This window comes from Pyrenophora tritici-repentis, chromosome 9 (assembly GCF_003171515.1).
Source record: "Pyrenophora tritici-repentis strain M4 chromosome 9, whole genome shotgun sequence".
Classification (NCBI taxonomy): domain Eukaryota; kingdom Fungi; phylum Ascomycota; class Dothideomycetes; order Pleosporales; family Pleosporaceae; genus Pyrenophora; species Pyrenophora tritici-repentis.
In genome coordinates this window covers 1,823,081-1,836,300 of record NC_089398.1, presented here as the reverse complement: position 1 = coordinate 1,836,300, position 13,220 = coordinate 1,823,081, and the positions used below count along the sequence as shown (strand labels likewise).

Genomic DNA, 13,220 nt, shown 5'->3' with positions numbered 1-13,220 from the left:
TTGCTAAAGGAAAAGAACAGGGACTTTTTAACATAGGAAGCGCGAAGGGGACATGGGATATATATCCGTGAGAAGTCCCGAAGATGTTGTCAATGTGACAACTAGCAGTGATTAGACAGCAACAGCCTGCGGTCCATAGCCAGGGGCCATGAAGTAGGGCGGATGGCGCTGAACGCAGTAGGCACATCCACAGCTGAGACCATGCTGGTTCCATGCCGACGGTGTGTACTGGGTAGAATAGGCAGACGGGCCATAATTGGATGACTGCTGAGGCGCTTGCGCAGGGGCAGGCTGAGACAAGGGTGGGAAACCGAACATGGTGCGACGCGAGTATCCTTCAACCGGACCCCAAGTTCCCGTCATACCATAGTACTCCGGAGTCGTAGGTCCCGTAGTAGGTGCAGACGCAGGGGAATGCTCGTTTGAGGACCGCCATGGGTCATATTGGGAGTAGCTCGACTGGTTGTACTGAGCCGACTTGGGCGTGTAGTCGTACGATGGAGTGTAGACTTGGTGCATCGGCAGAGGAGGGAGCGGCTTGTTGTTCAGCGAGCGGCGGTGCACTGATGTGTCAATGGGGCTAAGCTTGCTGTTACGGCCTGCGCGCAAGACAGCAGTGCTCTGGTAGTCTTTCCAGTGGTCAGACCATGACGTCCAGCCGTGTTGCTCGGAAGGATCGCGATGAAGTCTGAACTTGATGGCGACTAGCCACTCAAGCTCGAGCTCATTGAGCTCATGCACCTGGATACCGCTGACTTCGGACCATGAACGGTTGATGAAGGTGTTGTCGTCGAGGAACTTGCTGCCAAGGACCAGGGCGATGGTGAGCAGGCGGAACAGGTGAGTGTCGGTCTTTGGCTCGTGGGTCAACATGGGCATCCTGTTGGACAGGTAGTACATGCTAAGCAGGATGGTGGCCGAAGGCAGCCTTGTGGCGCAAAGGACCTGATGCACCCATTTCCGGAACGAGGCGGGCATCATCCGACCGGGGGTAATAAGCCGCAGGGCCGTATCGCATACGAAGTCGGTCATGACGTCCATGTCGTAGTCGAGCTTTGCGGAAACACCGCCAACGGGCTTCTCCTCCTTTGCGGGCTGGTTTGCTCGCTGGTTGTACTCGTGCACGCGCTGCTGCTGCATGGCTGCCTCAGCCAAAGCGTGGCCTGAATGACCGCGCATAGGAGGCAGCGTGGCTGCGCCCATGGGGTCGTAGAAGGAGCTCGCCGGTGGCAGGCTGGGAGGCGCATTGCTCAGGTAAGTGCCGGCCTGCGGGTACATGGGTGGCATGGCGATGGCCAACTGGCCGTAGCGGTCTGCGAAGTCGTAACCATCATCATGTTGCCGGATCGTGGGACCAGCATAGGCAGCCTGTTGCTGTGCGTATGATGCACCGCAGGAAGAGTGATAGCTGGGCACAAACTCCGGTGGAGATAGCCGTGGCATGTTATGCCTGGGGTAGAAGGAAGGCATGATGATGTCGGACCGTCGCAGAGAGAAGACTGGCAGGGCTCCTGAAATTTTGTTAGCGGTGGGGAAAAAAAGTGAGGCCCGTAGTGACGTGCGCCCCTGTGAAGTGGATCGTGACGTACAGTCTTCTCGTTCGCGCCGCCTCTAGAGTTGCCTACGGACCCTCTAGCAAGATGTGCTCATTCAAGGGTATTTGTCGCCTGCGAAAAGTTTTGGAGGTGCGTGTTTGGTGGTGGACTAGAAATGTCTGGCGCTTGTTGTTGCGCAAGTGGACGTATGCAGGCCAAGTCTGTGGAATGGATGAGAAGTTTGTCCAAGAGTCGAATCTGGAAGCGCAAGTCGTGGGATGGAATATCAAAAAGGGCAGGCCGGGGCTAAGTCAATAGATCCGGCGATGCAGGCAGTCGAGGAAGTGATGTCGCAGAGGGTCGAGGGTGGCCGTCTTTGTCGGGAAAAGGAAGCAGAGTGTTGAAACGGCGTCCAATGAGACAAGGCAAAGCCAAAACGGGAGCCAGTGGGTGCTTTGGGCGGCGTGGGAAGAAGGATGCCGGTGACGAGGCGTTTGATGTCAGAGACCAGATCCGGGACGTCGTGGGCTGCGGCGGACGAGTCAATCCGAGGGATGCAGGACTGCTTGTTTGCAGAGTGCAGAAGCAGCGAGACAGATGAAGCGTCGGGTGCTGGTGGTGAGCGGCTTGGGTGTGCCGTACAACCGAGATTTGATGCGCACGTCCGTTTGGCTGGAGACACAGTGTTGCAACGAGCAACGCCTGCGACCGAGACACGAGGGGGGGAGATGGGGGAGATGGAGGAGGGAGCGAGGATGGGGGAAGGGGAGGGAAAGCGGCCGTGGTCGGTGGGTGAAGACGAAGACGTTAGCGAGCTTCTAGCATGGGCTATGGGAGCATGGAGCAAGCGCAGTGGAAGTGGCAGCAAGCCAGCCGCCCACGGGCGCCAAGGCGTCTTCCAAAGGCCGCTGGCCGCCTCCATCCGCCAGTGCGGCTGCAATTATGGTTCATTACAGGTCATTGCAGGTCATTACAGTGGTGGCTACCCACTCATGTGTTGTGAAAACTCTGCCGCTTCCAGCCTAGTGGGTCGTAAATGTCGACTCCGCCCGCGCTTTGCGGTGACGGTCGTGGTTGCTCATGACTCTTGACGCAGCCGCTGCAGGCTGCTTCAAGTGCTTGCATGCTTGCACAAATGGAGCCATGTCCCCAGCGAGAAGATGCCCAAACCAATGAACGCCCCCAGGGACCACCCTCTGCACCGTCAACCACGATACGTGGCTCGTCTGTATGCAACCCGGCTCAAGTCCTCTTTCGGTGCGCCTGCAGTAGTGCCAGTGAGTGTCCAGTCTCGAGCAGCTGTCATCTGCCATCCAAATTCACTCCTCAACTAGGCCGTCCTAGTTGTGCAAGTCCAACTGCTTGCACTTGCACAAGTTGGAATCACCGTTGCCGTGACCTTGTTTGCGCCGCCCCGGCAAATCTGTGTGTTTTTTTTTGTTTTGTTTTCACCTTGATTCTTTGGTCTATACAGTACACCGGACCCAAGAATAGCCCGCCGACAGCTTCGGACCCGTTCGCTGTGCAGATCACGTGGCGGTGACTCCAAGCCTGCGCATGCGCACAATTGTGCCGCGGCCGTTGAGTGCTCCTAGTGTACAACTCCTTGGACGTCTGGCCACATCCTGTCCACCGAGCGGGGCCATGCCTACCGCTGCCATGAGGGGGTGGGTTACCTGCGATCAGCGTGACCAAGGCCGCCATCTGAAAACTCAACACCATCGCGGCACTGACAGCAGCGCATCGGCGGCGAAACCGGGCTGCCGCTGCTGGCTTGCGCCAGTGCCGTGGGCGGTGGGCGTCATGACGACCTCGCATCACCGCCTGCTCGTGCGAATCGTCACCCGTCGCCCAAAAGGCTCGGCGCCTCGCTCTGGTCTCGGTGCAATTCCGTAAGCAAGTGCCCACCCATCGCACTTGGGATGCATGTGAGGTTGTTCGAGGCCGCCCAGCTCCACCCACACCCTCCATCACATTTGCTGACCAGCCCCCCAACCCGCCGTTTATTGGCCTCGAGGGTCCTATCAACACATGGAAGTGACGCTCCCAGCTCCTAGATTCGCTCCGTACCGCTCCTTACCGCGCCTTCAGGCACCATTCTTCAAGCGCGAGAAATCTCCAACAAGTCACACTTTCTCGCTCCGTGATGCCACCAGCAAGGCCGTTGCCTGCCGTGGCGTGTCCCGTGTCTCCCAGAGCCCAAAAGTTCAAAGCTTCTTTTGAAACGGGGACTCACGGCACACGCAATCTACCCTGCAACAAGAATCCGGTGAGAGGTGGCATCCGCCCAGCCAGATGAACTGGTTGCAATCCACTTTGTCGGGCCCACGCTGATTGGCCGCCAACTTTCTTATATAATCCTCGACTGTCTTGGCTTAGCGCGCACAACAGACCCGAACACGTGAGAAACGCCATCACTCGTACTGCGCAACTACGAACCCGGACACCCGACGTGGCAAATGCATGCTTCTGGCAGAGTTTTCATCGCGCATGTCATTAAGAAAACCCATCGTCAGCCTCACATGTCTTGAGTGTCCATCATGACGCGTTCCGAGTCCTCACTCTACCGCACACGCCGCCTTACCATGCGTGACCCCCAAACCAACAACACTCGCCCCCAGCCTTTTCCTAGAACCTAAAATAGCTCATCTCACACTCAATATCTGTCAAATAATCACAACAACGTACGATTAGTGAGATGAATGTTTCGGACTAAGCCATCGATATTACCTCGGCACAGCTTGCTTCAGCTTTTGATGAGGCGTGGCGCACAAAGGTTGCGTCATGAATTTCGATATTGCATGCATCGTGCACGTGGTCTCGTTAAGATGACCGTCCCAAACGCCCGTGTAAATGCTCAGTTCCCATGGTATATCCGACCAGCTTTTTGCGCGCCCAAACCGTGAACAAAACCAAAATCTTCACTACTCAAACTAGTTCATCTGTCGGATCAACTCGTTGATCTTGTCTTCCCGGTTGCCCAGGTCGCCGCCTTCAATGAAATGCTTAAACTTCCTCTTACGGAAGCCGCCGGTAGGGCTGTTAAGCTTAAACGGCCAAAGGAAGTTTGACGCCGCCTTGAAGTTCGGGCCGACAGTGTAGATTTCATGTATCAGGTCTTCCAAACAGATCATGCCGAACTTTCCAAGGTTCTGCTCGATAATTTCGTTGTCAGTCAAAGGCAGGCGTTGCTTGTCCACTTTGCCATAACCGCGCTCTATTATAGGGTTAGTATGCGTTGGTGCGTGGCAGAGACACGGTTGAACTTACTGTAGATGAGCTCACGAACAGACTTCTGGTTTGGGTAACCATAAGCCACGAACGGTTCGACGATCTTCAACATCTCCATGGTAGCTTTGGTAAGTTTGATGAAGACACCATTGTTGATCTGGAGCAGACGCAGAAGCTGCAATGTCTTGCGCTTCTTAGGGTCGATCTTATTGATACCCTTGATGCGGACGACAAAGGCTAGCTTTGGCTCTGGGGGCACATAGAGGCTGTCGCTCTTCTTGGCCTCGCGCGACAATCGTACACGCTCCCTCTCAGCATCGCGGTACTCCTTCACATACTTTTCAGCTCGTGTGAAGATGACCTCGCGCTTCTTCTTGTTCTTGTCTGCCTTGTGTCAGCGCTGCCCGCAAACAGTATAGCATGCCATGAGCTCCGAAGAGGGCGATTGTATCATTCCCGAAAGATGGTTAACAATTCGACAACATTGACCGTAGTCTAGCCGATAGTGTGGTTGTTATAATCATCACAATCGCCCTCCCGAATCGACAAAAGCATGGGGGATTGCCGTACCTCGCTTTTCGCGGGTCGCGATCGCGCGCTCCTCGCGAGCCTTCTCTTGAGACTTCCTCTTCTTGAGGAGGTTCTCAGAGACGGTGATGTCGTTTTGCGTTGGGACGCTTCTGTGAGATGCATTAGTAGCTGCTAGGATGAGTGCGTAGGGAATACGTACGACTTCGACGACATGTTGAAGTGGTGTTCGAGAAATTCGGCGGAAGCTCAATTTTTGCCAGACTCTTAGCGTTGCGCTAAGCCCCACTCGCTCAAGTTTGGAAGCTAGGACCTACCAGGGTCCAGCGACCAGCCATCGACCAGCCGACTTGCGTCTTTGTCTTGCATACGACAAGTTTTCTTGATTATTCAATTTCACAAATTTATGATAGTATAGTGTGTCTGTGGCTTAAGCGCCTAGCAGAATGGGGCGCTCGTCTTCAACATTGACAATAGTCACAAAGAGATGATCAATTTCACTAGTCCAACTGACACAGGCTCACGGCTATGTGTGGAAACTTTCAGAAGAAATATACACATCGTCATTGCACGCATTGAGGGATGTGGTCAAATACGCATCATTCGCAACTTCCAACTTCTATAGACCGTGTATCGTGGTACCTGAAATTCGAGATGCCGCATCGGGCGGAACAGTTGCTAGTTTCTCAAGTACACTCCGGTGAACAAAGAATCAACAGACTTGCAGTCGCTCACAATATGATGGGCTTACCATTTGCTTTGTGCTATCATAGCTCAAGCCGCCATACCCATTATCACACCTGTGCATTCTTACTTTACGAAGTTCAGTATCCATGGACTCTATCAACCAGATTACATGCTTTGACCTGACAGCCACAGAATAAAACGACCTGGACAAAGATCCTTCAATCCAGAAAACGGCTACTCGAAGCAAAATCTTGCAATATCTCACAACTACCCTTCCTTTGATGCAGATAGCACTTTCTTTGTTCCCCCCCTCCCCTCAACCCCCCAAACTCCGAAACTCACTCCCTCCTTTTCCCCCAGCAAACCCTCCAAACCCATATACAAACCACAAACCCATAAAACATGACCCCCAACCTCCCACCCCTCGACAAAGACCCCTACGCCCTAGCCTATCGCTACAACGAATACATGGAACAGTACCCTCTACACTTCCTACAGCACAGAAACCCCTACTACAAGAAACTGCTTGCGAATCTCCCTGACCCGCGTCCAGATGCTATGGCCGATCGGTCGAGGGCGATACGGTATGCAAAGGATCATTATGAGGGTCTTTATGAGCTTAAGGATATTAGGCGGATAGTGGGTTGGTTGGATGATGGGGTGGTGAGTGAGAGTAGGAGGGCAAGGGAGAATGGAAGGGTGGAAGGGGAAAAGGAAGAAGATGATTAAACATTATGAATTAGAAACATGTCAAACTACTCCTACTCTAAACTTCAGTTTCAATTTGAGCAAACCCCCTTTCTAACCCTAATCTTCAAAACACTAAACTCAAAGCCCAGCAAACACCACACCAAACACCCCCCTCTTAACAACTGCCGCACCACCTGTGTAAACCGGTGGTTCGGGCAAAACTGTCGAAGGACCAGGAGCGCTGGTATCACTCGGTACACTCGGCACCAACGCGGTATTCGTATACATAGTCGTCGTCGTCGCATTACCCACCAGAGCAGGTGTAGAAACCACCGGCGCAGGTGTCGTCGATGTAACAACAACAACAACAACAACACTGCTTCTGCTAGACTGCATCATCGAAGACGAGGACACCGGCGCAGACGAAGAAGAAGCAGCGGGCGTTGAGGAAACAGGCACGGAAGATGACGCCAAAATCGGACCACAAACATTGTCCTGAAAGCCCGTATACTGCGTCGTAGCATCCGTGGTACAAGTTGCCGCAATCGTGTTTGTCAAACCGGCGTTGCGGAGTTGGATGCAGATGCAGGATGAGTCTGCGGGGTTGCAGGGGGAGTTTGCGAGGTTGGTGAAGAGGATGGTTTGCTGTTGTTTTGCTTGTCAGTGATGCTAAGTCATACATAAATGGGCATTTGGATATGTAGAGAAAAGGTGACGAGGAAGTAGAAGGGGAACACTCACAGTACAATCATCCAGCCCCTCAATCGCACTAACCAGCTTAGGAGGCAAGTTAGGATAAGGATTCACCGAAGGCGACGGCGTAGGCGTCGACACCGACGACGGCACCACCGAGGAAATCGAGGCGGGCACCGAAGACGCCATACCAGTGCTTGAAGAAAGCTGGCCCGTAGTAACAGTAACGAAACTCGTAAGCGTAACCGCAGACGTCAACACCGACGTCGTAGTCAACGTAGGCATATTGGGCACTGGAGTAACTGGATTGTAGCCGTCGCCGCCGAGGAGGGTAGATGTGAGTGCAGGTGGGATGGAGAGGTATTGGCGGATTTGCATTATTGTGAAAGTGCTTCGGGAGGAGCGAGGGACAAAGTGGTAGAGGGGGTGTTTATATCATAAACTGTCTGACTCTGTAACGTGTCTTGCAGACGGATGTACCGATAGAGGAGACAGAGAGTCAAGATACAGGCAAGGTCTCAACAACGGCCGCACGCGGTAAAGCAGAGCTTCTTATACCCACACTGCGCATTTTCGCTGCTTGCAGGTCGCTTTCATGGCCGCTTTTGAATGAATTGCTAGCAATCTGCTCGTATGATAGTGGGCAGAGTGAAGAATTTTCGGTAGTGAGACGTTTTCGGGAGAACAGGTCTTTGTTCTAGTTGCGTAGGTGGGATGGATTCTGGGTGTGGTTACACGAGGGGCCTGTTTTCGGTCTTTGTTTGTGGATGGAATGTGGAATGTGGTGACGAGCTCGGGAGGTGAGGTGGTAGCTAGCTTACTTAGCCAGACTATTGGAATGTGAAAAAGTTTCTTTCCAGTTTGAGTGGCGTTTTATTGGGTTCGGGCTGTTAGTAGGTTCACTCGCTGTTGTTCGTGAGAAGAGTATAATAACAGCGGCATATGAATAACGAGAACTGTCGATATCTTCCACGTTGGATACGAAGTGTGGTAGAGAGAGAGGATCTATACTTACTTAGTATTATTATACTGTTCAACAATGTCCTAAACTAACACAGCTTGATGCAAACCTGGGCATTCAAGGCCAATCTTACTTACTACTTCGACTGCATGATATTGGGGGTTGTCAACGCTCCCAACATGACGTCTCAATGCACTCTTTCTTTAAGCACTCTTTCGTCTCTCCAAAGCTAAACAATACAGTTAGACACCCACGTTTGTCACACAATCTACATCGCAGTCCAAGAACACAAGTAAACCCCATTTATAGGGACCATTGAAAGCTAACCTACTTCTTTAAGCAAATGAAAACGCCTATTCAGCCTAATAGAATACTAATACTACAATCCCTGATCAATAATGAGTCAAACCTTCAATATCCATACAAACCACCCCTCCCTAGTATGTAGCATTACCCAAATCGTGCTCCTTGATATACTCAGCCCCCTTCTCCAAGAACTCCTGCCTCGTCACAAAGTCCCTCTTCGCTTCCTTCCTGTTCGCCCACTGCGCTGCGCCCTTCCAAGCATCCAGCACGCAGTCCTTTGCCCTCCTAACCTGGATCGTTTGTTCGGCAGGCAGCACAGCGCGTAGCTCTGCTCTCAGTCGGTCTTCAAAACCCTCGAACATTGTGTTGCCACCGGTAAGGAATATGTCTTTGAGTATATCGTCACGGTGGGGTGATTCAGCCAGGCGTTCGGTGAGAATGTTTGATGCAATTTCCACGATTCCTGCCTGGTCGAGACCGGCAATGGTGGGTTGGAAGACGACTTCTGGAACGCGGATACGTTCGACGTTGAGGTGGATTTGGTTGATTTCCCTTTGGGATTCAGAGTCGAAGGGGTAGGGGCCGTGGAGGAAGGCGTGGAGAATGCTCTTGGTCCAGTCTGTTTGGGCTTCGCGCGTTGATTCTTCGGTGAAGTTGGGGTCGTGCTTGAGAAGTTGGGACTCAATCTCTTTGAGGTTCTTGGAGAGATCTTCTTCTTCTTCGTCATCAGAACCTTCGCCCGTGGCGATGGTGCGGTAGACGCCCCAGTCGGCATCGTCAGCACCAAAGGTATCATCGTCTCCACCTCCTCGCCGCCTTTTCTTGGTAGGCGCATCTGATGCAAGGTTTGCGATTGACTTCATGCGCATTTGGTTGGCGAGAGATTTGCGGTTTCCTAGTTCGGCTTTGAGTCGCTCGCGGTCCTTCATCTTCTGGATGATGGCTTGGCGGGCTATGCGGCGCTCGTCTATCCAGCCTTGAGGGTCTGTTTCTCTCCGCTCATCATCGAGCCGCTGTTCTTCTGCGAGCCGTGCCTTTTCTTTTTCCTTCTCGACCTTTGCGCGCTGCCGGGCATCGTAGTTGGATTTCATCAGACGCTGCTGTCGCTTCTGCTTGATGCCTTCTTCGTCAAGCTGGTCGTCTGGAGTGTCGAGGAGCGGGAAAGTGGGCACTTCAACTTGCTCCTCTTCTACCTCGCCTAGATCCTTATTTCGAGCTTTCTTAATGGCAAATTCGAGTTCCTTGACGCGCTTGTTGAGTTGGTTCTCATCGTCAAAGTCATTCGATTCGAGTACCCGCGCCTTCTCCTTCTTTGTAGTAATCTCTTCAAGCTGGCCCTGCAATTGTATGCACCACTCCAATTCCTCTTCCTTCTTCTTCAGCTTCTCCAAACGCATCTTTGCAGCCTGAGCTTGTAGTCTTCGACCGCTCTCTTTACGCTTCTCTGCTGCTGCAGCGAGCTCCTCCTCCGTCTTTTGCACTACAATCTGCTCCGTATAGGGAAACTGAACTGTGTGGTCTCGGTCCTCAAGCCCCGTCCAGTCCAGGTAGTGGCTGAGATCGGTCTCGTAGTCTTGCGATACATAGCAGTGTTCGCGAACGAGATCCTCGGCCTGGTTGTCGCTTATCTTACCAGGGAATGTCGGGTACTTGAGCCTCAAGAGCTTTAGCAGGTATTGTGCAGACTGGAAGCGACCCCAGTTGAGACGAGTGGTTTGTGATAATAGCGGCTTCGAGTTTACAACGGGAATGACGTGGGTAGAGGTATACGATGAATCCATGACTAGACCGCTGCGACCGCCGTTGTAGGAGTAGGAGAAGAGCGAGTCGATGCCGTATGCGACGGATGGTGCGCCGTAGCACTCGAACAGAATTTCCGACATGGCTAAAGCATATACGTTAGCGGAACCAAGTTATATGCGCATACTGCTACGCACTCTTTCTTGAATAGCCCAAGTTTGCAATGGGCTCTGTCATGACAATGGGCCGGTCTATGCGCCCTGATTGACCATCCACACCCATTTTGACAAAGCAGTAGTCTAGCACACCCTCCATGACGTCCCAGTTGTTGACAATGTTGCTGCCCGGCTCATAAACGGGCTTGGATTGTCCTCGTGCGGTACCGTCGGCATAGACATCTGATCCGATAAAGGTAAAGGTGCGGTTGAGCTTGCGGTCGCGATACCTGGCCATGTTGGGCAACACGGATAATCGAGGCTTCGAGTCGAAAGACCATCCTGCGCGAACTGCTGAAGAGCCTACAATGTGTTAGTTGGTATAGGAGATTGATAGCAACATATTTCGAGCAGTACCATTATCGATGACTATTGCGGTTTCGCTGTTACTTTGCGCCCAACCGTCCTTGTCGACGGCCCTGAAGCCTTCGAACGGCGGTTCCGACACGCTCCATAGCTTGGGCGGAGGTTTGGGAGGGTTGCGCCCTGGGGTTTGTGGCACCTCGTCGATGGCAGAGGGAGCCATAGTTGTGAGGTGGATAAAGGAAGAAGTCTATAGCCGGGGTTTATTTCATTTCGTGGCCTGAAGACGTGGCGTATGTGCTTGGCTAGCGCGATTGGTGTTGAAGTTGCGCGACATGCATAGTGGTTGTAATGTCGTGAGCTCGGTGGTCCGAGTCCTCGCCCGCCTGCGCGTTGAGCTCTGTACTTGGTAACGAATAACTAGAGCATGTCCCTGGCCCAATCTTCACCGTTTTTCAGCTGAACACGTATCATCAGCTACTTTACATATTGTGTTTGTTCAATTGCAAAATCCAGAGGATTAACGGACTTTACCCATACTGTCAAGTGTTTCATGTTACCCAGGTGCTGGCAAAAACATAGGAATATCACATCTCATTATTCAGGTAGTTATCCAAATTGTAATTTTTCGCCATAATAGTTTTTGAATGTTGAATACTCGTTAATTTGTATTCTTCTATTCCATGTACGGAAGGAACTTAAGCCTGCACATCTAGAGCCCATGAATATGCTCACGCAGGATCCTTGAGACCATTTGTTGCTATGGATCATTAGTCATGCTCATGCAATGTACAAGAATGACTTTGTATGTACCTTCTAGGTGGAACAGAACATTGGACTGGTAGTTCTTGAACATCTGAGCCACAAGCTCTGTATCCATGTTCTGGATGTTGATTTCTTGGAGATTCTTGTTCAGCATGACAATGGCTTCGTTCAGTTTTTCCTGTACAAGAGTTAGTAGTCCGTATCTCATGTTTGTATGTTTGATATGACTGACAACGTTGACGATGATGCGCGAGAGCAATTGGCTCTGTTGATGCTCGTGTGGGCTTTCCTGGGTATACAATTAGGGATATAATCCAAGAGATACATGAATATCATGCTGTCTTACCATGTTTGCCACTTTGGGGTGTCACTTTGGCTGTACGCGTTCGAGTTGTCTGGTGGGGAAGATCAAAGCAGTTAGTGTAAGCATCGATGCAGCATGCAGGTCGCGCGGGAGAGCTCCACCTCTGGCCAAGCTCCGTCTCTACACCAACATCGACATTAACACTCTTGAGCGTTTACACCACACTCCCATCCACAAGAGATATCCGAGATTCGCGACTTGCGATTTTACGTCTAAACGCAAATACCAACACCACACGTGAATTAAACCGAGAGACTACAGAGACACGCGACGAAACGGCACTACGATCAAACCTCGGCCCATCTCCACAACTTCCTCATCTTGAAATCAGTCCACGATGGCGCCCTTGACAACTGCCTCGGACGAAAAGACACACCAAGCGCTGTTGGACAAGCTCGACATCTATGCAGTCCCCAAGCCCTTCCGAAACCCAAACTGGAAGCCACCGCAGCGCCGCAACAAGAACCTCAAGCAAATCCTGGGAGAAGCATCGCGTAAAGAAGCTTCAGTTATGGCTACACAGAACAACAGCGGTATATCGACACCCGCTGTAGTGGCAGAAGGCACTACACCAGCTGGACGCACACCCAACATCGCGCAAGCAGCCCAGAGCCTGAGCACTCTAGTACTTGAGAAGAACGGCAGAACTACAGGAGGAAACGTGACGGGTCCTGCGCCTACATACACAAATATCGAATCTGCGCCGAGCTTCCACCCTAGCAGTCAGAAGAAGTACTGCGACATCACCGGCCTTCCCGCGCCATACACGGACCCCAAGACGCGCCTGAGATATCACAACAAGGAGGTGTTTGGAGGTATTCGAACAATGCCACAGAATGTCTCCGAGGGCTACCTGGCTGCGCGAGGCGCACATACAGTCCTTAAATGAGGCTGGTTTTACATTGGCAACTATCACAGCTCCTTCATGGATGTGGCAAGTTGTACTATTAGCACAAGACATATCGTGAATCTACACAAGCAACGCTGGCATGGAATCATTCGTTGGCACGTATCTGCGCAGACATGGTTCACGGCGTTGGACCGAACAGGTCAGCACACTACTCTGCAGATGGACTTATATGTATGATCACCAAAGTCAAGCTTCACTCCACCCACCACACGTCTTTCAACACATGGCTCAAGGAGGCGCTCCGGCTTAATCGTGGTCAAGACTTCTTCTGCGCCCATGAGACGGTATACCA

The 13,220-nt window shown here is 52.1% G+C and overlaps 6 protein-coding genes across 6 annotated transcripts; 2 read left to right on the top strand and 4 right to left on the bottom strand.

The window, feature by feature from the left end:
- Window positions 1-111: 111 nt before the first annotated feature.
- Window positions 112-1,470, bottom strand: PtrM4_150610 (putative cyclin protein; the record flags this gene model as incomplete). The annotated part of the gene is made up of 1 exon (XM_001938502.1): window positions 112-1,470. The coding sequence occupies one exon, from the start codon at window positions 1,468-1,470 to the stop codon at window positions 112-114; it is 1,359 nt and encodes a 452-aa protein (XP_001938537.1).
- A 2,998-nt stretch (window positions 1,471-4,468) lies between these two features.
- Window positions 4,469-5,510, bottom strand: PtrM4_150600 (60S ribosomal protein uL30; the record flags this gene model as incomplete). Its single annotated transcript, XM_001938503.2, has 4 exons — window positions 4,469-4,752; window positions 4,806-5,150; window positions 5,337-5,446; window positions 5,497-5,510. The coding sequence occupies 4 exons, from the start codon at window positions 5,508-5,510 to the stop codon at window positions 4,469-4,471; spliced, it is 753 nt and encodes a 250-aa protein (XP_001938538.1).
- Window positions 5,511-6,383: 873 nt separating this feature from the next.
- Window positions 6,384-7,677, top strand: PtrM4_150590 (uncharacterized protein; the record flags this gene model as incomplete). The annotated part of the gene is made up of 2 exons (XM_001938504.2): window positions 6,384-6,624; window positions 7,484-7,677. The coding sequence occupies 2 exons, from the start codon at window positions 6,384-6,386 to the stop codon at window positions 7,675-7,677; spliced, it is 435 nt and encodes a 144-aa protein (XP_001938539.2).
- A 1,085-nt stretch (window positions 7,678-8,762) lies between these two features.
- On the bottom strand, window positions 8,763-11,112 carry PtrM4_150580 (actin; the record flags this gene model as incomplete). The annotated part of the gene is made up of 3 exons (XM_001938506.2): window positions 8,763-10,516; window positions 10,569-10,889; window positions 10,944-11,112. The coding sequence occupies 3 exons, from the start codon at window positions 11,110-11,112 to the stop codon at window positions 8,763-8,765; spliced, it is 2,244 nt and encodes a 747-aa protein (XP_001938541.1).
- Window positions 11,113-11,620: 508 nt separating this feature from the next.
- PtrM4_150570 (DASH complex subunit Dad4) lies at window positions 11,621-12,003 on the bottom strand (the record flags this gene model as incomplete). The annotated part of the gene is made up of 4 exons (XM_066110061.1): window positions 11,621-11,649; window positions 11,703-11,832; window positions 11,887-11,943; window positions 12,001-12,003. 4 exons carry the CDS (start codon window positions 12,001-12,003, stop codon window positions 11,621-11,623), a joined length of 219 nt encoding a protein of 72 aa, XP_065960044.1.
- Window positions 12,004-12,355: 352 nt separating this feature from the next.
- PtrM4_150560 (YL1-C domain containing protein) lies at window positions 12,356-12,907 on the top strand (the record flags this gene model as incomplete). Its single annotated transcript, XM_001938508.1, has 1 exon — window positions 12,356-12,907. One exon carries the CDS (start codon window positions 12,356-12,358, stop codon window positions 12,905-12,907), a length of 552 nt encoding a protein of 183 aa, XP_001938543.1.
- Window positions 12,908-13,220: the final 313 nt, after the last annotated feature.